General features: G+C 37.6%; 2 protein-coding genes across 4 annotated transcripts in view; one reads left to right on the top strand and one right to left on the bottom strand.

Moving 5' to 3' along the window:
* LOC127434034 (vascular endothelial zinc finger 1-like) overlaps positions 1-13,648 on the bottom strand; it is a 35,848-nt gene extending 22,200 nt beyond the window's left edge. For both annotated transcript variants that reach the window (XM_051686465.1, XM_051686466.1), the window contains exon 1: positions 13,599-13,648. In XM_051686465.1, coding sequence (XP_051542425.1) covers positions 13,599-13,634 — 36 coding nt within the window. In that variant the 5' untranslated portion in view covers positions 13,635-13,648. The remainder of the gene's footprint in view (positions 1-13,598) is intronic.
* A 4,364-nt stretch (positions 13,649-18,012) lies between these two features.
* LOC127433778 (unconventional myosin-XVIIIa-like) overlaps positions 18,013-22,048 on the top strand; it is a 63,542-nt gene continuing 59,506 nt past the window's right edge. For both annotated transcript variants that reach the window (XM_051685971.1, XM_051685970.1), the window contains exons 1-2: positions 18,013-18,143; positions 19,502-20,606. In XM_051685971.1, coding sequence (XP_051541931.1) covers positions 19,620-20,606 — 987 coding nt within the window. In that variant the 5' untranslated portion in view covers positions 18,013-18,143; positions 19,502-19,619. The remainder of the gene's footprint in view (positions 18,144-19,501; positions 20,607-22,048) is intronic.

Genomic DNA, 22,048 nt, shown 5'->3' with positions numbered 1-22,048 from the left:
ACAGAACTCCAAAACAACGGCGGGTCACTGAAGAATCTAAATCTGTACGGCGTAAAACGATCTACCGACACGCTCCCATTACTCATGTGACTGTGAAATTAACTGTAGTGCAAGAGGTGATTCAGCATGACAGTAAATAACTCATGAATGAGACTGAAAGAGAAAACGAGAGAGAGAATTGGGTGAAAGACCTGTTTTGATGGTGTGGAAACAGCCAGGTCAGTTTGACACAGAGACAGTATAGGATGAGAAGGGTCACTGGAAGAAATCGTAATGCTGAAAATAGCACCTCTAAGAATGAAAGTCCTGCCTTCCAGTAAAAAGAGCCAATCACTGTCTTGATAGCGACATTACCTGTCAGTTTTCATTGAGAACAAGCATTTTTATAGTGTGATCTGAGCTAAAGAAGCACAATTTAAGATCTGACTATAATGACATAATTTGAAATATGTTCTTTGCTTGTAATCTTGATCAACCATTTGAGATTTCATTCTTTCCCTATTCAAGTAGATAGAAGCTATACTTGAATCCATTGAAAATAGCGCCCCTCAGGCTCCCTGAAGGTGTTACAAACATGGCCGCCGAGTGACCTGACTTGCATAAAAAGGACTTTGGTTTGAAATCATGAGAGAAAACAGTGTAATAGATTTTTCAACCTGTCAGAAATCCTCACTGGTCAATGGATGACTACAACACAAAGTTACTATACTTTTGGTTGCAAGATGGAGCAACTTGTGGTGCACTTGTAGGTGCATTATCTAAATAAATGGATTCGGAGCATTGTTAAACAGTGTAATCTAAAATCTGCAAGCGCAAAATGTGCTTGGATGGTTTACCATATCTAGTGGATTTTTAAAAGCATGTATTGATGCATAATTTTTCAGCTAATACTGCCCACAATGCCTTGTGCTAAAGAAGAGGAGTTTGCCACAGCAGTTTAACGTATGAACCTAAAAGTTGGACAATAATGAATATAAATGTATTCAAAGTTATTTAGCCAAAACAGTATGCAACAAGGAGGTCCGTGGTATCAAGATGCAATTGTCCTTATACTAGTGTACTGTCTTTCTACATTCTCCAAAGTAGGCCTATCTCGATTATTAAATAATTGTCTGATTGTTGTGCATTTCAAATTCCAATGACATTTTAATGTCTAAATAAGGGAATTTTAAGCCAATATATAAATGCCATCAACTGAGCATTTGTGTGTCATTCAGTTGAACTCCGAGCGTCATTGAGCCACACCGCTGTCAACCTAAGCAGCTCCTGTCTGGAAGAGTGTATGAAACGCTCAAGTGCTCTGATGTGCGCGCCGTCAGCAGAGGCTCGTGCCAAAAATAAAAACGAACAAATATAAACTCTGAACCAGCTTCACTTTAAACAACTGTGTTATGGCAAATGTTCCTAGTCAAAGCGGGTTCATACACAGTGCAGTAGATACTAGGGGTGTGATGAGATCTCGTGCCATGAGATCGCACGATATTAAAACGTGACGATATTTCTTGTTGAGGTGAAAAGCTGTCTCACGATATCAGCATGACGGAGTGTGAGGGTGAAATTGGCATAGAAGATGCCCTCGCCACTTTTAAATCGTTTGTGTGGCAGCATTTTAGGTACCCGGTGGAAACAATAAACGGGACAGAGTGACAGACAAGACACGAACAAAGGCTGTGTCTCGTTTGGAAGGCTGCGTCCTCCGGAGGTCACATTTATCGGCCGCATACGTCATCGAGGCTGTCTCGTTTCAATTTTTTTTGTCTTTTTCTTATTTTTTATCTATTGTCAATGCCTTTTATGTATATGCACTTATATTTATACAACTGTTAACCTTTTTTGCATTCCCAATAAAAAATGTAAATAAAAAATAAAAAAAAGAAACGAGACAGCCTCGATGACGTATGCGGCCGACAAATGCGACTTCCGGAGGACGCAGCCTTCCAAACGAGACACAGCCAATATGTAAGCACTGTAAGACCTGCATTGTTTTGCATTTTGTGACTTTCAGTCAAATAAAAGACTATTTTTCCAGTCATATACACTACCAGTCAAAACTTATGAAACACTTGACTGAAATGTTTCTCATGATCTTAAAAATCTTTTGATCTGAAGGCGTATACTTACATTTTTAATTAGTTTTGTAGACAAAAATATAATTGTGCCACCATATTAATTTATTTCATTATAAATCTAAAATTTTATTAAAAAAAAGTTTTTGAAATTGATGACTTGGACCAAATAATAAAGAAAAGCAGCCAATAAGTGCCCAACATAGATGGGAAGTCCTTCAATACTGTTTAAAAAGCATCCCAGGGTGATACCTCAAGAAGTTGGTTGAGAAAATGTCAAGAGTACATGTCTGCAAATTCTAGGTGAAGGGTGACTACATTGAAGATGCTAAAATATAACACAGTTTTGATTTATTTTGGATTTTGTTTAGTCACAACATAATTCCCATAGTTCCATTTATGTTATTCCATAGTTTTGATGACTTTACTATTATTCTAAAATGTAAAGAAAAAAAATAATAATAAATAGAGTAAGTGTTTCAAAACTTTTGACCGGTAGTGTATATAGTGTTTAAATATCGTCTCGTTCTCGTGAACCCAGTAACGTGTATCGTCTCGTAAGCTAAGTGTATCGTCACACCCCTAGTAGATCCACGCTTGCTCTATTTCCATCTCAAAGGTTTTGCTTCATGAGAAATAAGAGCTTGTGAGATTAAATTAAACAGCATTAAAACATGTGAAAGTGAAGAAATTAGGTCAGAAATATTTTACTATTGCATAATATAAATATAAAAATAAATATAAATTACAAGAGTTCCAAAAACTAGTGTTAATGTAAAATTGACCAAAACTAAAACCAAAAAGAGACATATTTTAATTATTTAGAAATATTTTGATTTTTAAAACATTATCATTCATAAGTTTTTAAAGCCTTGAAGGAAATCATATCCCTATTTTATTATTTGATTTATATATTTGAAGTTAAAGATGTATCTTAAGATGTATGACAATTTATATGACAATTAATAATCATTGCCTTAAAACAGACAATTAATTGTCATAATCACAATTATTTGTTTGACAATTAATTGTCAGCCAAATCTCACCATCGTGACAGGCCTACTCCAAAGTATGTCCTGTCCAACACAAGTATCACCAACAGAGTGCTTACTTTTAGTAATTTTTAGTACAATAAAAGGTATGTGAACTGGGATGCAGCAACACACAGGAAACACTTCACACACCTGGAAATAGTGGTGGATGTTTATCAATTCTGTGAGGATTATGTGAGGCTAGAAATCATCCCTTTGGTTTTCACTTACATTCACAGAGCAGAGATTAATTTACACATCTGGGGGAAAACTTAAAAAACACTCTCTGCTAACCTCTATAAGAACCACCTGCCTTCCAAGCCATCATCATGGTAAGTGTACAATCACTGAAACAAACATGCCACCTTGACATGGAGTATATAGTGATCACTAATGTTTGCTCTTTGTTGCCACAGAGTTTGTAGCCTACATGTAACAGAGATGCATATTGCTCAAATCCCCTCATCAGCAGCCAAGAGACTAGTTATGCCCAATTTGGTTTGTTCAAATCCCTAAGAATGAGACATAGTAACAATGATGCATACTTTAGCAAGGGCCACTTACTACACTTAATATTACACTGCAAAAAGAAAATTTATATTTGCCATGCTGAAACTTCTCTGAAGGCTTATGATTGATGACTCAAATGAACCGATTTAACCAACGATTTGCTAAACTGAATCAGACTTCTCTATAGTATCAGAGACATTCGTCTGCTGCACCTCTGAGCCTATTAAAAGACCCAATAAAGTGCAGCAAACACCCTGCTCACCCACTATTGATGTTCAACGAAGCATCCAAAACATGCACAGCCCCCACAAACCAAGAAACAGCCCCTAACCAGCTCAGTAAAACACCCTCACCCACAACTAATGAGCAAAAATCGTGCTTAGATTTCAACCCTGAACGAAGTCAACAAAAGGTTAAAGGCAGTTATTAGGGCTTGACCCCTGAGGGCATGTCTTCACCGCCTTGATAAAACGACAAGGCCTGTTGGAGGCACAGGAAACACACACAAACTCACAAAACAGCCTGAAGGCATCAGGAAGGAGAGATGCTGTTGATCTCTACAGACGCAGGGGGAAAGAGGACAGCACAATTAAGATGCGCGCTCTCTGCTGCAATCACTGAGAGAGCAGGGTTAAATTCCTGACCTCTTGCATTCAGAGCCATCCATCCATCTCATGGCGCTGACCGCCACGCAGGCAGACGCAAGACAAGAAAAATGAACGCTTCTTTTTGCTTCTTATTTCATCTGCTCTATTGTGATGGACACAAATCGGAGCGGGGATGCCCTCATGGAACTGCAGGGGGTCTTTGTGCCGGAGTCTTTTCCGATTTGGTTCTCCTATTCATGAGAAGCACTGCATATCTCCACACAAACGCACACAAACCTGCTTGTCCACTTTCTACAACATCCTAGTATGAATTTGCAAAATTACCTAAATATTTTTTAAATCGACTAGTCAGTGGGTTGTCTGAACGACCAATATACTAATTCCTCTTAGAAAAGCCATGATTTAGCGGACCTTCATCTGATGCATTTCTTAGGGAGCGTTTACATTAGAGGTCTGCGCGGGATGGATTTTTCCCGCGAGATTCTATCCCGCTTCTGCCTGCAAAAATGTGTCATATTTTGTCACGCTCTCGCCCGCAACTTTCACGTCTTGTCCAGCTCTTGCCTGCAAAAGCCCACAGGGAGAGGTCTATGCGGATTTTACAGTCCCGCTCTCATAAGATTCTGTCCCGCTCCAGTGTCATATGCTATTTTTTTCCAATTCCCACTGGTTAAAAAAAAAAAAGGTTTCATTAACAATCTAACATTGCCAAATATATGTTATACCTTTGGTTGGTTTCAAAGTTTTGTATGTACCTTTCTTTAATAAAGCATTAACATCTGTAGCACTAAGGGATCCGCTTTCATACTCAAACATTTTGCCTCAGAGTGGCACTTTCCGCCGCATGGAGTACAAGGAAGGATTTGTATGAATTAGCCACCAACCCTGCGCCTGTAACTCACTTATATTGTGCTGCTCTTGGGCAATACACGAAAAACACAAATAACATTCTGTACCTTAAAAACAAAATAAATTTGAGTGACTTATGTTATTTTTAGACTAATATTTTGCGGGAGTCCAGCGAGTCATTTCTTTCTCACGCTCCCTGCGCACACATCAGTGTTTTCATGCCCGCACCCAGGAATTAAAACCTGTCACGCGACGCACTCTGATTCACTGGGTTCCGCATGAGTGCAGGTCTCTAGTTTACATAAGACAAGTTATTGCATTGTTCAATATTGATGTTTATCACGATATACATTTCATACCATTAATGGGGGCGGATCTGCATTCCACATGTTTGTAAGACCTCAAGAAAGAATTAAACATAACTTGCTTGTTTACAAGTTACCTCCAGAGGGTAAGCTTCCTTTAAAGTATACTTAGTTTAGGATTTAATCCTACATAAGATGTGTGACCTCTTTTCAATGAAATGTCACCAATTTCATAATTTCAGCTCACAACTGACTCTCACAAGTCTTTCTTGTGACGCTCCACAGTCCAGTTCAGTAAGTGGCGGTAATGAACCAAACGCTGGATTGCCAACTGGCAATAAACATCACAAGAAAAAGAAACACTTTCTTGCCTGTAACAGCGATATGGATCATGAATTTTTATCTAAATAGTACATAAACAGCAATGGTGTCAGAGTTGTTGTGTTTAGCGATAGCTGTATTGCACAGTCAGTGCTGTCTTGTTTGGTACACAACTATACCGTATTACCTGGATAGCTAGCTGCTAGCTAGCAACTACCGAGCCTCATTTCCGGTTTCCATGACAGCAGGGCTGCCTGCTAAAACATCCTAACAGGCTGATTTCATGACTGTGATTCAGTTAGCTAGTTGTGTGAATACAGTGCATTCCTAAAGTATTCAGACCCCTTCATTTTTTTTCACATTTTGTTATGTTACAGCCTTATGCTAAAATACTTTAAATTATTTAGATTTTCACATAAACCTGCACTCCATGCCCCATAATGACAAAGAAAAAAACTAGATTTTTGATAACTTTGCAAATTTATTAAAAATAAAAAACTGAAATATCACACTGACATAAGTATTTAGACCCTTAAATCAGTACTTAGTTGAAGCACCTTTGGCAGCAATTACAGCCTCAAGTCTTTTTGGGTATGATGCGACAAGCTTTGCACACCTGGATTTGGGAATTTTCTGCCATTCTTTTCTGCAGATCCTCTCAAGCTCTGTCAGGGTGGATGAGGACTGTCAGTGGACAGCCATTTTCAGGTCTCTCCAGAGATGTTCAATTGGGTTCAAGTCCAGGCTCTGGCTGGGCCACTCAAGGACATTCACAGAGTTGTCCCTAAGCTACACTTGCGTTGTCTTGGCTGTGTGCTTAGGGTCATTGTCCTGTTGGAAGGTGAACCTTCGGCCCAGTCTGTGGTCCCGAGCGCTCTGGACCAGGTTTTCATTAAGGATATCTCTATATTTTGCTGCGTTTAGCTTTCCTTCAACCCTGACCAGTCCCCCAGTCCCTGCCACAGAAAAACACCTCCACAGCATGATGCTACCACCATTGGGATGGTATTGCGCAGGTGATGAGTGATGCTTGTTTCCTCCAGACATGATGCTTAGAATTGAGGCCAAACAGTTCAATCTTCGTTTCACCAGACCAGAGAATCTTGCTTCTCACAGTCTGAGAGTCCTTTAGGTGTCTTTCATCTGGCCACTCTGCCATAAAGCCCAGATCGGTGTAGTGTTGCAGTGATGGTTGTCCTTCTGCAAGTTTCTCCCATCTCCACACATGATCTCATCCAGAGTGACCATCAGGATCTTGGTCACCTCTCTTACCAAGGCCCTTTTCACCCGATTGCTCAGTTTGGCCGGGCGGCCAGCTCTAGGAAGAGTCCTGGTTGTTCCAAACTTCTTCCATTTAAGAATTATGGAGGCCACTGTGCTCTTGGGAACCTTCAATGCAGCCAAAAAATGTTGTTGCCTTCCCCAGATCTGTGCCTTGACACAATACTGTCATGAGCTCTGCAGGCAGTTTCTTTGACCTCATGGCTTGTGTTTGCTCTGATATGCATTTTCAGCAGTGAGACCTTATATAGACAAGTGTGTGCCTTTCCAAATCATGTCCAATCAATTGAATATGCCACAGGTGGACTCCAATCAAAGTTTAGAAACATCCAAAGATGATCCAGAGAAATGGGATGCACCTGAACTAAATTTCAAGTGTCATAAAGGATCTGAATACTTATGTCAATGTGATATTTCAGTTTTTTCTTTTTAATACATTTGCAAAGTTATCAAAAATCTGGATTTTGATTTGTCATTATGGGGTATGGAGTGTAGATTGATGTGAAATAAAAACTAAAAACTAAAGCAAGGCTGCAACATAAAATGTGGGGGAAAATAATTAAGGGGTTGGAATACTTTCTTAATGCACTGCAACTTCACCGAACAGCTCACATTTTTTCGCAACACGCACCTGATCCGATCGTCTAGATGTAGAACATCGGCTAAATATTAAAAATTACTCAAAAGTTAAAATCTATATTAACATTTATTTTTCTCCATAAATATCTATATAATTTCATCGCCCAGCCCGAGTCAAGACATGTTTTTAAAAGCTGAACTATTTTTAACTATATGCAGCATTTAAAAAAAATGCAATGCTTGTGCTGGCACACCAAAAAAATACAGCCTGAGAACCAATGCAACAGCCAAAGACATCCGTATGGGGCTATATATGGTATCATTTTAAAGAACTTTTCTGACAGGTTTTACCATGCAAACTAACCGGTATGCTTATTAAAGCACCACTGCTGAAAATATATTAAAACAATAATAAGATGAAGAAAAACCTAGGTAAACTAATCAACCTAAGTTTGTTGTACTTGATTAGCCATCATTTTCCAGGCATGTCTGGGGAGTTCAGACTGCACCAGTGTGTGTGAGTGAGGGTGTGTTAGAAAGTATAACTTTGCTAGCATGTGATGCAGAATAACTGTAGCCCTGCTGCGTTGCGTCTTCACGCCACTCTTGACAATTTTGATACAAATCGGCTCTGAAGGCTGAGGTCAGCGTAACGTAAATAACAGAGAAAACGAGTTCAGCAAGAGAATGAGTTTTGAAAAGCCAGTGGTCGCACAATAGAGATCTTGAGACGGGCCCGAGCTGGATGCTGAAACACATGGTAATTCATTTTTTCAAGTAAAGCCTTCTTAAATTTGAATTTGAAAAGAAACAGCAAAGAAGAAAGGGTGATTAAACGGGCAAAAATTTCTACAAAAGAAACGGTGTGCTTGTGGGAAGGCAAACAGCTCATAATACTACAAAACTCAGCTGTTCACAACCATTAGCCCCAAAGGACAAAACCCAACGCATAATCTCCTTGCAGTTCCCGTTTTCACAGGCGTACAAAGTTTGCGTTCCACTGTGACTTTGTATTAAACACATCCTGGCATTTTGAGTGTCTCCAGCAAACATTTCCACTCTGATGAATCAAGACTCTAAAAACATTCTCAGATGAGCAATGCTCACATCCCAGACGGTCTGACATCACCACTTTTCATCATAGAAAGTTCATTGTAAGAATAAAAGTCCAAAGCTTTTCTGTGGAAAACAGAGGTCATGGTGTACATGGATCCTCAGAGATGACGGAAAAGTTCAGAAGGATGTCTGGTCTTTGCAGTCTGTCTGTTTCACAAATGAGGGATGAGTCACCAACCTGCCTTAGGTTGGTGATGAAAGGATTGCAGGAACTTAAACTTTCACTGGTCTACAATAACCCCACCAGCAAAGGACCCTCACATCTCTCTCTCTGTTTGCTCATTAAAGGGTGACTGAAGAGCTGTTACACCACACAGAATGTTAAAGTCATGAATCACAAAGATTTTGGCTGGACAACTGCTATAAGAAGTTCTTAAAGAGTTCTGCACACTAAATGCCCATGGAAGTGATTCACCCTCAAACTGAAGTTCAGAACTGCTACAGCCTCATTTTGACTGTGACTTAAACTCAAGCCACCACTTTCACTATGACAGTCTACCAAAAACACAAGCCATTTGAACAGTTAGAGCTGCGGATCTGGGTGATGTCTAGATAGCAGCCTAAACCTTGCACTGCAAAAATTGTTCTATGAAACTCTCGCAAGTAGAGGTGAATAGTGAATTTGGCAGATAACTGAATAATCGGCTGATATATATATATATATAAATAAATGGATTTATAGACCTTACCATGACTGGCACAGACATAGAGGCTACAAGAGTCCATAATGAATTAAGTTCCAGATGCATTTTATTGCTCAACCAAAATCCCAATAATGACCAGAAAAACTAGATTTGGTGCAGAATGTGGAACTTTTAACAATAAACAAGCCCAAAACAACCAAAGGGCACTTATTTTGAAAATACAGAGACTCAGCTCCATAACAAATCAAAATAAAATCCCTTTATTGTCACTCAACCATATACACAAGTGCAACAGTGGGTGAAAATCTTGGGTGCAGTTCCAATCAACATAGCAGTATGACAATTACAATAAACATCTGATTTACACATAACACAATGCTCTATATTTAAGTATTTAACAAATTTTTCTTTTTTTTTGCCTATACAGCATATTCACCAGATTAAGAGTTTTGTATAGACATTTAACCAGATCAGGTTTAATGAGGAATATCGTTCATTATTTTTCCCAAGTTATGAAGTTGGAGACACAATGGATGTATGTGATGACGGGGCAGGTTTCCATATAGCCTAATCACATTTTTCTTTGCATGCGCTCGCTTCAATTTAGATTATCTAGTTAAAATAACAAAATATCCATTGAAGGATAAAAATATGGATGAATATTGGTAATGATGAAAATAAACTATTGGCATAGTGTTTTGCAGATAGGGCTGCAAGTAACGATTATTTTGATAATATATTAATCTAACAATTATTAGAATGATTATTCTACTATTTGGTGATTATTGCAACGATTAATCATTAGCGCTTAACCGATTATTCAGCTTGTGCCCCGACTTGAAAGGTTGTATTAAACGTGCTTATCAGCAATAAAGAGGACAAAATCATCTTTTAAAAATACCTCTAAATTACATTCACTGAATTAAAGGGAGATAATATACTTTTTATTAAGTTTAATTCAGTAAAGAAATTCACTGCAACAAATCCTATTGTTATCAAGTGTTTTTGTCTTGTTTTCCATTTTAAATTGTCTAAAAATCCATAAAACAAGATACATTTACTGGAGAAGCAACATATAAGATATTTAGACTTGCTTTAAGAGAATGTATCTTAATTATAAGTGTATTTTGTATATAAGTGTATTTTTTTCACTTGGTTATACTTCTGCGAATGCAGTGAAGACAAAATATACTTATATTCAAGATCTATTCTCTAAAAGCAAGTCTAAATATCTTATATGCTGCTTCTCAGGTGAATGCATCTTTTTTAAAGGATTTTTAGATATTTTAAAATATTTGTATTTTTAATATTATATTCAACATTCTCAGATAACAATTTTTTTCTTCTGCGGTATAGCTGCGAAAGTAAATGTACATTGTTTTAAAGGAGTTTTAGATATTTATATTGGAAAACAAGCGAAAAAACAACAAATCAAAAATGTATTTTGTTGCAGTGTATAATGGGGCGAAGACTACCCTCTCTCTCACCTTCCTGTTCACTTCAATCCATCTTTAATTCATAAAAAAACAAAGCCTCTCTTATTAATAAAGCTGCATATTGCCAATTTTCTTCATGATAAGAAATGCACAGTGACATATTATGATTCAATAAGTAGCGAGCCATCACGTTATAATCTAGCTGCAGCAAGTGCGTGCATCAGCCGGATGCAGTTTCAATCTCTCCCCCTTAGATCAGGACACTTCATACAACTCCTAGAAGATGCGCTGGCTGCACAGAAAAATGCCAGTTTTGGAGTTCGTAGTTATTTACATGACCTGCATCTGTATTATTTGAACTTTATTAAAGCTATAACGCATTAAATATAACTGCATTTAAGATGTAATGCCGGAGTGTTTCCATTAAAGACGCTCGACACGCAACTTTTGCTTCAATGGAGTGGCAGCTCCAGCTTCACTTGTGCTACTGTATTATTTTTTATTTTTGCATTATAATTCCCTCTTACTTTGCGATCCACATCACCTGAAGCTGTGAAAGTTTAGAGTGCGGTCAGGCACGAACGCACTGCAGTGCTGCTCTTGCGCCATCATTAGAGCTTAATGTGATCTCACGTTATGTTAAATGAGATCAAACGACTATTCGACAACAAAAATGTTTGTCTACAATTTTGTATTGTCGACGTTCAGCCCTATTTGCAGGATAACCGATTGTTCCAAAAAACAACCATCGGCACTGATATATCGTCTTCTACTACTTATGAGATTCAAATTTTGCTGCTATGAAGTTCAAGGAATAGTTCACCCAAAAATGAAAATGTGCTGATAATTTACTCACCCTCAGGCCATCCAAGATGTATCTGAGTTTCTCTCTTCATCAAAACAGAATTTAAGACTTTTAGGATTTCATTTCAGGCCTCCTCTTTAAACAATGCAAGTGAATGTCCTCCATTTTTTGACGGTCCAAAATGCATATTTAGGGTGCATCAAAATAATCAACACGACTCCAGTCAACAAATTAAGTTCTTCTGAACCCAAACGATGGGATGACGTAAGCTCGTTGGTAAGGTCACGCGTCACGTGGAGGAGGCAGGAAGCACGTCATTGTTTACAAGAGAAACTTGTGCCATTCACAAACCAAAACTGTCCAAAACAATTTCAAAACAATATAAAAAAAATATATATATATACTTTTACCAAATAATAATACAAAAAATAAAAAACACAACGTAAACAATGACGCACTTCCTGACTCCTCCTCCACATGACCTTACCAACGAGCTTATGTCATCCCTCTCATGAGCGCGTGTCACAGAGATGTACATAAGCGAACACTTGTAGTTAAAAAGTATATAAGTATTGTTTTGTTTCTAAAAAGAATCAATCATTTGGGTTCAGAAGAATTTTATTTGTCGACTGGAGTCGTGTTGATTATTTTGATGCACCCTAAATATGCATTTTGGACCGTCAAAAAATGGAGGACATTCACTTGCATTGTTTAGAGGAGCAGGCCTGAAATGAAATCCCAAAAGTCTTAAATTCTGTTTTGATGAAGAGAGAAACTCAGATACATCTTGGATGGCCTGAGGGTGAGTAAATTATCAGCACATTTTCGTTTTTGGGTGAACTGTTCCTTTAAGGGGTAAGTATAGGGTTGCTTTGTGACTCTTAAACAAACAAGTATAAATGCTGCATGTGAATCTTGCAAGACTTTGCAAAACGAAGGTTACCATCTAGACATGACCTCTGATCGGAGCTGCTCTACCCATTTCTGCCTCACAGATTCCAATTTGACCCGTAATACCACCATTTTTTAAAGTGGCGGAGATAAAGAAAAAACAACAAACATCTTATGTGCCTTCAAGAAATCTGAAATCGAACAAATCAAGATTTATTAGGTTTATTAGATCAACGCTTACTATACATAAATACTTACGAAAATGGATCAATTTAAATGTTTCTCTGGATCTTTTCAGTAGTCATATATTAAAGTATGTTGTTTACATAATTTCTAACAGAGTTAAAGTCTACAAACAATCTACACCAGAAGAAATTCCAAGTTGAGAACAGTTTTAAGTAAACTATAGGTGGAAATATCAGTGGGATGAGAAAACACACTCACTAAAATAAAAAACTAAAGCCTTCAAGAAAAGATGGAGGATATAAGGAATTAAGCTGCCCCACTTATCACCTCATAAAGTGAGTTTTCATGTGAACTTTCCTCAAGATCAATTAGAAAGACAGAAATATATATGGGATTAATATGATAGAGAGATGGAAGGGTAGATAGCTATACAGAGAAATAGATAGATAGACAGACAGACAGACAGGCAGACAGACAGACAGATAAACCAAGGGAAATAAGAGTTAAATCTACAAGCGGGAGATAGATAGACAGATAGACACACAAACCAAGGGAAATAGAGTTAAATCTACAAGAAGGAGATAGACAGACAGAAATATAGATAGATAAATAGATAGATAGATAAACAGAGGGAAATAGTTACATCTACAAAAGGGAGATGGAGATATAGTGATAAATAGCGGATATAGGTTTAGATCTACAGATATATATATAGATATATATATATATAAAGACAGAGGGACAGATAGAGAGGTAAACATTGAAATAGAGTGTTAGTACATCTACAGGGAGAGCGCAGCTGGGTGCCCGGGACTCATCTACTATTGTTTTGCTCCAACTGCTCAGTTTCAAATATCTCTGTTTATAAACAAGACTGAAGCAGCCAGACCGGCGGCATGAGTTGAGCAGCGTCCGGCGTGTATGTATTAGAGAGTGCGAATGTGTGTGTCTGAAAGAGAGAGTTTCTCACCTGAAATAAGAAAGCGCTCCAGCTCTGCTCCATCATCGCGTCTCACTCACTGAAACAAAGCGCTCAACATGGCAGAGCGAGACTTCCGCCACCCCGCGGACCACACCACACGCGGGAGGGGGGAAACCTCAACAGTCTGCGTGAAGTACTGATAAAAAAAAACTTACTTACAAAAACAGAAGGATGATAAATATAGATATTTAAGATATTCTGTGAAATGGGGCACTATGTCCGTACTTTACGTGTAAATGCGACTAAGTCTTGAATTGAGTAATTTTCAGGACACCCCTATTTTTAACTCCACTTTGATAGACTCTCGAGACGCTCGAAAAACAGAGGAGTGAAGTTGATGAATCGTGCGGAACTGTCGCGAGACTCCTCCTTACTCATTTATTTGCATTTTTGTACGATTTAACAGGTCTATGTGTGCATTTAAACACGTAATGTGCTAGTTTTCATACATATAAACACATCATTATGAATATTAATAATAATTTATCTTCCCGCATACTTTTAATCACATGTCTGATCTGCAACCTCGTGCGTTCACGTACAAAGCTTAAAAACAAGCGTGCCGTGCAGCATCAAAAGATGTAGTAAAAAAGAAGACGGGAAATGTGGACCGTTGTTCTTATAAATCCACCCAAGACAACCCACACTAGAACGTTTAGCTGAAATCTCAGACAGTCTCGTCTATTTTAGGGTCGTTTCATAATTAACTTAACCAGATTTATTTTAGGCAGGGTTCCTTTCTGATAGGTCAAGAGCTCTTACAAGGTCATGCAAATAGTTTTTCAGAAATACTATAATCATTGTTTTTTGCTTGGCTGTCTGTCGAATTTTAACAGTTTAATTAATAGGAGCATTATTTAGACATTCGTGTTTCTAAGTTTCCAAATCAAAGTTTATGAGGTTGAAGTTGTAGCTATCAGAAACATTTTGTGGCTCCCAGATACAAAAGGCAGGGAAAAAGGAGCAATTTCTTTGAAAAGCTTATTGTTTGTGGCTTGGCTGATACGTTTGTATTATCAATAGTATATGTTGATGATTTGTTTCATTTAGTCAGTTTTATGGACACGTGGACACATTTTTGAGTAGCTTAAATGAATATTCAGGGTTAAATACAAGTTAAGCACAATCAATAGCATTTGTCGCATAATGTTGATTACCACAAAAAATTATTTTGACCGTCTGTCCTTTTCTTTAAAAAAAAAAAAAAAAAAAAAAAAAAATATATATATATATATATATATATATATATATATATATATATATATATATATATATGTGTGTGTGTATATATTGAGGTTACAGTGAGGCACTTACAATGGAAGTGAATGGGGCCAAGTTTTGGAGGGTTGAAAGGCAGAAATGTGAAGCTTATAATAAAAAAGCACTTACATTAATTCTTCTGTTAAAACGCATGTATTATTTAGCTGTAAAGTAATTTTTACAGTCTGTTTAGGGTTTGTTGACATTATACCATCTTGGCAACAAAGTTGTAAAGTTGGCTACCTTTAAACAGAAAGGTTTAGTAAGTGATTTTATCACACTAAAATCATGTTAACATAAATATTGTTTATGTCTTGTGGCTATACTTTTGAAACAGTGAGTATGTTAACGTTTACGGATTGGCCCCATTCCCTTCCATTGTATAAGTGCCTCACTGGAACCTCGATTCTTAATTTTTAAATAATTACATTTATTTTTATGGTAATCAGTGTTATGCAACAAATGTTAACTGAGCTCAACTTGTGTTGAACCCGAAATATTCCTTTCATTTCTTGCATCTTTGTACTTTCTTCATGAAGTCAGACTCCAAGACTAGTACCTATTGGTGAGGAGGTTTATTAATATGAATTACTGAAACATCACGAATATGCAACAGATGGGAATTTTCAGGATTATTTTTGTACATAACTGGAGTCACAAAAACATTGCAAACAGGGAAGTTTGTGGACCAGAGGAGGGCGCTATGCCCATAGAAATGAAACAGCCCACTAGATTCTCTTGATTACAACTTAATATTTATTCTTATACAGTATACTTGGTCTAATACACTACCTTATAGTCCTTAGCTTACTTTTATTTTATTTTTATCTGTATTTTTACTGTAAGGAATATTCCGGTTTCAATACAGTTTAAGCTAAATCGGCATAATACTGATTATCATAAAAAATATTCTTGACTTGCCCCTTCTTTTCTTTAAAAAAACCACAAAAGTGGGTTCGAGTAAGGCACTTACAATGGAAGTGAATGGTTGATGTTGGAGGGGTCGAGGAGGCCGATTGCACCACCTTTAGTGAGCTGCTGGCGCCCCCCTTTACATGGCGACCCTATGCATTGCATACCTTGCATATATGGTTTTTGCTCCTTTGAATATATGTATGAAATCATGGCCAGTCACATTAAAATGAAGACTCCAGTCATATCAGTAACCTTATAAAAGATGTTTTATTCTACATGGAGAGGATCTGCACATGGGGGCTGCCATGTTAGAATCACATGACCAGCCGAATACTACTCGCTTAATCTCAGTAACCGTCTGGTTATATGACACTTTCACTCTTTGATTAAAGTAATCATGGCTGACTGTGAATCCTAAATTTCTACAATGGCATCTGAAACTGAAAACTATTGATTTTAAATGATGCTGCATCCAAGCCGCTAGGTGAACCTTTAAAGGTACACTCGGTAACTTTTATCTGTGTCATATTGGACTTACAATGACACCAGCATTATTTAAAATCAACAGTTTTCAGTTTCAGATGCCACTGTAGAAACTTAGTATTCACAGTCAGCCATGATTACTTTAATCAATGAGTAAAAGTGTCAAATAACAGGATGGTTACTGAGATTAAGCGAGTAGTATTCGGCTGGTCATGTGATTCTAACATGGCAGCCCCCATGTGCAGACCCTCTCCATGTAGAATAAAACATATTTTATAAGGTTACTGATATGACTGGAGTCTTCATTTTAATGTGAGTGGCAAGGGCGTAGCAGCCATGGGGGATGTGGGGCCCACACTCTTTAAAAAGGTGATTTTTGTCATCCACACTTTTCCAAGCTAAACCCATACAAGTCCAAATGGTGGATTTATATACAGTATTCTTTGCATTTTGTTACTTTGGGCTGATTGAGCGACCATCCAGCCAATCACAGGTGAGTTTCATTAGCCGAAAAAACACTTATGCAAAAGACGTCAGTCAGACAGTCTAATCAATGCGGCTCCATTCATTTCTACAAAGTTGCTTTCAACAATGCTCATTTATCGACACTGATGTTGATCTAAATTAATAATCTAGACACGAGGAACAGACAAATGAGAGTTATTTATCAGCATATTGTTCTTGATTGGCATCATTATGTGAAATGCACTGCAGAAAAAACAAAACAATGGACAATCCTTCTTTTAAGCACACATTGTAAGTCGAGTTTATTTCAGTGCATGAGTCTTCATTAAGTTATGCTTTTTAAATTATGTTTGTGAGGTAATAGTTTTATTGGTTGTTTTTGCCAATTTAAGCAGATTACTAGATCTGTGTTATATATTTAAAGCTATTTTTAATGTCAGTATTCCTTCAAACTGGAGGAAAAAAGATAGATCGCCTGTGCTCTTAGAACACTTAAGCATTTTATTGAAGTGAATAGATATGTAGACACACTTTTGTGTACATGAAAACGTACAGATGTTATTGAAACTCATTATAATTATTATAAGACTATTATTGTTGTCCTTTGATAAAGGTCATGCTCAGCAGCTCAAAAACTTTAAAAAAAAAATGCTTAAAACCTCTACTAAAGTCTCTTTGTAGGTCAGTAGACATACAAATATTAAAAGATAAAAATTTTCTTTTGATCGTTAATTCAGTGACTAACTCATTTCACACAAGACACTTATTTGTCACCACCTTCTGGCATCACCAGAAATGGTCACTGAATCGTTAAATGGATCTGAATGAATTTTAGTGAATGTAGTCGAAACACTCGAGCCATACATTTAAATCACACAATGCACAAGCACAGAGTAAAAAATTAAAATTGTTTGTCATTATTTTAATTGATTAAATAATTTATTCTGGACCAGTTTGTGCTCATTCTTTTATTGTCATGTGTGAAATAGCAGCAAGTGCTCACAAGATACCCTTTATTTTTGCAGCTAATTTTGCAAAATTTTGCAATTATTTTGCAATACTTGAATCTTTAAAATACTACAAATATTAAAAGTATTGAATACGTATATAATATAATACTTATACCATACTGATATATTAGTTTATTCTGTAATATATTAATAATGCACTGTAAGTGTTGGGTCTGTGCGAACTACCTACTGACAGCTCAATCATGCAGAAGAGATGCAGAGAAGTGTTTAAAACTCCTCTTGAGCAGATCATTTCAGTGGTGTGTGTGCGCGGGTCGCGCGCTCAGTCTGCGCGTGTGTCCCACTGACCGTCAAACGCTTGAGACGCGTTTCCACCTCACCGGTGCAGCAGTTCAGTGGGCACCGGGCATCGCTGAGCTATTTCAGCACTGTTTCAACGGTAAGTTTGATTCTCTTTATCAGCATTTGGGTTTGTTTTGTTATACATGTAAACATACTGTCTGTTACGTTTTTGCGGAATAAAGAGGCTTAGAAGCGCATTACGCGCACTAAATCATTCACCTTAAACCCATATGTTGTGATATATTTTATACGACATCAAAGATGCATGTATGTATGCCTTAAATACTGCATTATGGGGTAAAATATTAATGGCTCAAATATTTTGATAGATAAAAACATCGGAAAATTACATTCAGAACTGAATCAATGAGAGTTTATGCATATCGTTTTTATTTGGCGTTGAACTCATCTTTAAAAATAACAGATTATTATGCATGTGATTTCAAGCCTTGCCCGCATATATTCAAATATCGTGTTAAATTGACTTTCAGTTCATGAAAAAAGAGTGTTATTCCCTTTAAAGAGGAAAACAGTGCGTTTCAACATTCAGGGGGAGATAAGGAGTTTCAGGAAGTGACTGATTGTACTCGTTTTTCTTGGATAATCGGGATAAGCTGATTGATTTAAGATCATTGTTCACTAATGCTGTGTTTTAATTCATAGTTTTGTCACTGCTTTAGCAGTTTAGTAATTGTGGTTGGTAGTTAAACAGCCGTTCGACTCTCTTTTCGATTTGTACCTGTCAGGAAAGGTAAGAACAGCCAATGGGAGTGCGTAACGTCACGCAGGGTCTGCCGTCACGTGCTTCCTTGAAACGTTTATCTTTTGATGAATAAATTATGTGTTTTACTTAGCCGAGCAATGCTAATCGCTTAAAAAATAGAATCACAGAGGAACAAATATTGATTATTTGAAGAACTGCTTGACATCTGAATTAAATATTATGCTAGGTGGTGTGCCAGTGCGAACATAAAAAGGATGTTGTGCCGATAATACACAGTATAGCTGGCAAACAAATGGTCTACATAAGTGTTTTACTTGGGCGATTAAAACAATACAATACAAATAACTGTATAAGACACCAAAAATGAATAACCATACAAAGACTAACAATAAGAAACAACCAACATACAAGTTACTTTCACTCAAAGGCCAATGAATATATATAAGTCTTAAGACATGAGTTAAAAATGTAGAGAATTTAATTTCACAGGCTATGGCTGGCTATAGAAAAGGCAAAATCGCCTTTTTATTGTTTGTTTTATAATAGCCTATAAATAAATAAATAATATATATATATATATATATATATATATATATATATATATATATATATATATATATATATATATATATATATTTGTTTAAAACCTTGGTCCAGGACTCCAACATTCACTGCAAAAGAGAGGAAGTATAAAAACAATGTTTTGTGCTTGTCATTCTTATGTTTTACAGGTCATCTTCACCTGTTGTTGGTGTGACCTTGGTGCTGTGGGCATGACTGAATGCCAGCACCTTTAGGTTGTGAAAAAAACCAACATTAGATTGGTAGATTCATTATCTGGGCTTAATCATGTTCCACCTGATGAAGAAAGATAAAGACAAGGAGAAGTATGGAGCAAAGAAGGAGAAAAAGGAGAAGAAAGAACGGATGTCTCAGGCTGAGCTGAAGAGTTTAGAGGAAGTGGGCATGAGGAGAGGTTTCTTTAACCGTCATCGAAGCGGATCTAAACGGGATTCCAAAGGGAAGCTGGAGATATCTAACCCTATCCCAATCAAAGTAGTCAGAAACACAGAGCTCAGCCTGGCAGACCTGGATATTGAGAAAGTTTTTAGTCAGGGTCACATGATCACCACAAGGTCCTGCGATGACATTAAAGGGGTGCAAGACAGCCACCAGTCATTTGTCAAGGAACGGCCGGCCAAGTTTGGCAGTCTGACGAAGCAAAACTCCCAGGTGGGGCAAATTATGAAGCGATTTTCTTTCTCACAGAAGAGCAAAGAGGAAAGTCCTTCAGGGTCGGCTGCACCATCAGGGCAGAACTCAGCCAATCCCTCGCCTCAAGTTGAGGTCAAAATATTCAATCCACAGCCACTATATACGTCCCACTCAGTCGCCCCTGATAAGAAGGTCCAGATCCCTGAGATAATTGATAGAACATTCCCAGCAGACCTGCGCTTGCCTGCTCTGGCACCACCACAGGTTCCTGTGCCTAGAGAGTTGGAACTTCAGCGACGCAACACAGGGGATTTTGGCTTTTCCCTTCGTCGTAGCACTGTTGTGGACCAGCGGTCCGATGGGTCACTTTACCGAAGAGTGGTCCACTTTGCTGAACCTGGTGCTGGGAATAAGGTCCTCACTTTGGGGCTTGTGCCAGGTGACCGCCTAGTGGAGATCAACGGACAGAATGTTGAAAGTAAAAACAGAGATGAGATAGTGGAGATGATCAGGCAGTCTGGAGAGACGGTACGTCTAAAGGTACAGCCAATCGTAGAGTTGAGTGAGCTGAGTCGCTGCTGGTTAAGGAACTCCAGAGGCCCATACCAGGAGGTTTGTGAGGTGAGTGTGTTCCTGTAGATCAGCTAACCCTAAACTTACTCCTAAACCTAACCATATTGAGTGTGTAACAACAAAATGTTACACTTTGTTATTATCACAAAGATTATGCGTGCGGCGTGAGTTTGAGTCCGGATTGTGTCCATTTCTTCTTTCTTTTCCACAAAATGTTCTTATCTTCATCAATAAAAGTAGGGAAAAAAGGCTTCTCAATGAGATTGTGTCAACATACAGAAAAGTAAATCAGAGCTTTCAGTATTTTATTTCAAAGAGTGATTAGGATCAACTGGTGCCTGTTAGTCTGTTTTGTTACGAACACTCTCTTAGATGTTTCTCAGGCAAACTGATACAGTTTTTGGGTACGTGTTGTACGTTTTAGATTAGATCAGCAACTTTTCAGATGGAAGATCAGTTACAGCCTGAAGGATTAACATGTTGCATTCCTGTGGATATCTGAAAAGGCTGTTGTGCAGAGAGCTGTTGATGATGTCAACAGTGTAGAGTTTCAGTGAGATGGCTTGGGGGGGGGGGGGGGGTGCTAATAACGTCTGTTTAATGTGTTTGTCTCTCCTATCAATAATGCACATGTGCCTTTGTAGAGTCCCATTATGGAAGATGGTACAGACTCATCTGAACAGAATGAGTGGCAAAGAAATAGAGAAAGAGAGTGCAAGCCTTAAAGGTCCATTCTTATGTCCACTATGCCGTTAAAGACCCAATGAAATCAAAATTGGAGATTTGTGGTTTTTATTCCACGTCTATTAGCTTTAAAGCCATCTAAATACTAGTGTACTCCTAAAAGCTGAAAAAGTTAACCTTTAGCAGATAAACAGACCAAAAATATTGATGACTCATCTTGCACTTCACATATTTTTGTCCAATCAATCCTCCTGCAACTGCCTAGCAAGAAGCAAAGCAAGGTTCATGGCTGTAATGTAAATAAATTGGCTTTTTTTTTTTTTTTAACTTTTTGATATGTCCTGCACAAATGTACTGTTTTAATATGGAATGCATGAACACAGAAATTAAAACTGCACTTTTGGGAGTATTTACACATGGTCACTTCATGCGTTTTTACTTGGGGTGTCATAAAATATCGATTATTGATCGGCACGTTATTTTATCGATATATTTTTGAGGCATCAATATTTTAAAATTAGCCGTCATTTAAATTAGAAGCCCAATTTGCATGCTTTCCAATCCTCTCAGTTGGCCTCTGTTTAACAGTCTGCTGTAATATAACATTTCTCTCTTGCTCTCAAACACACACACACACACACACACACACACACACAGGACGAGCTGATTTGGTGCATATAGCAGTCCAAAGTTTTTGTACTTCTTCAAGAATGAACAAAGTGATGTTGATGAGCAGGTTAGTTTAATAAACTGGTGAAACTGCGCAAACTGAATGATTAGAAATGACGATGTTTATTATGCAATGT

This window comes from Myxocyprinus asiaticus, chromosome 43 (assembly GCF_019703515.2).
Source record: "Myxocyprinus asiaticus isolate MX2 ecotype Aquarium Trade chromosome 43, UBuf_Myxa_2, whole genome shotgun sequence".
NCBI classification, from domain to species: Eukaryota; Metazoa; Chordata; class Actinopteri; order Cypriniformes; family Catostomidae; genus Myxocyprinus; species Myxocyprinus asiaticus.
Note: the sequence above shows the minus strand (reverse complement) of the source record. Positions and strands in the feature narration are given on the sequence as shown.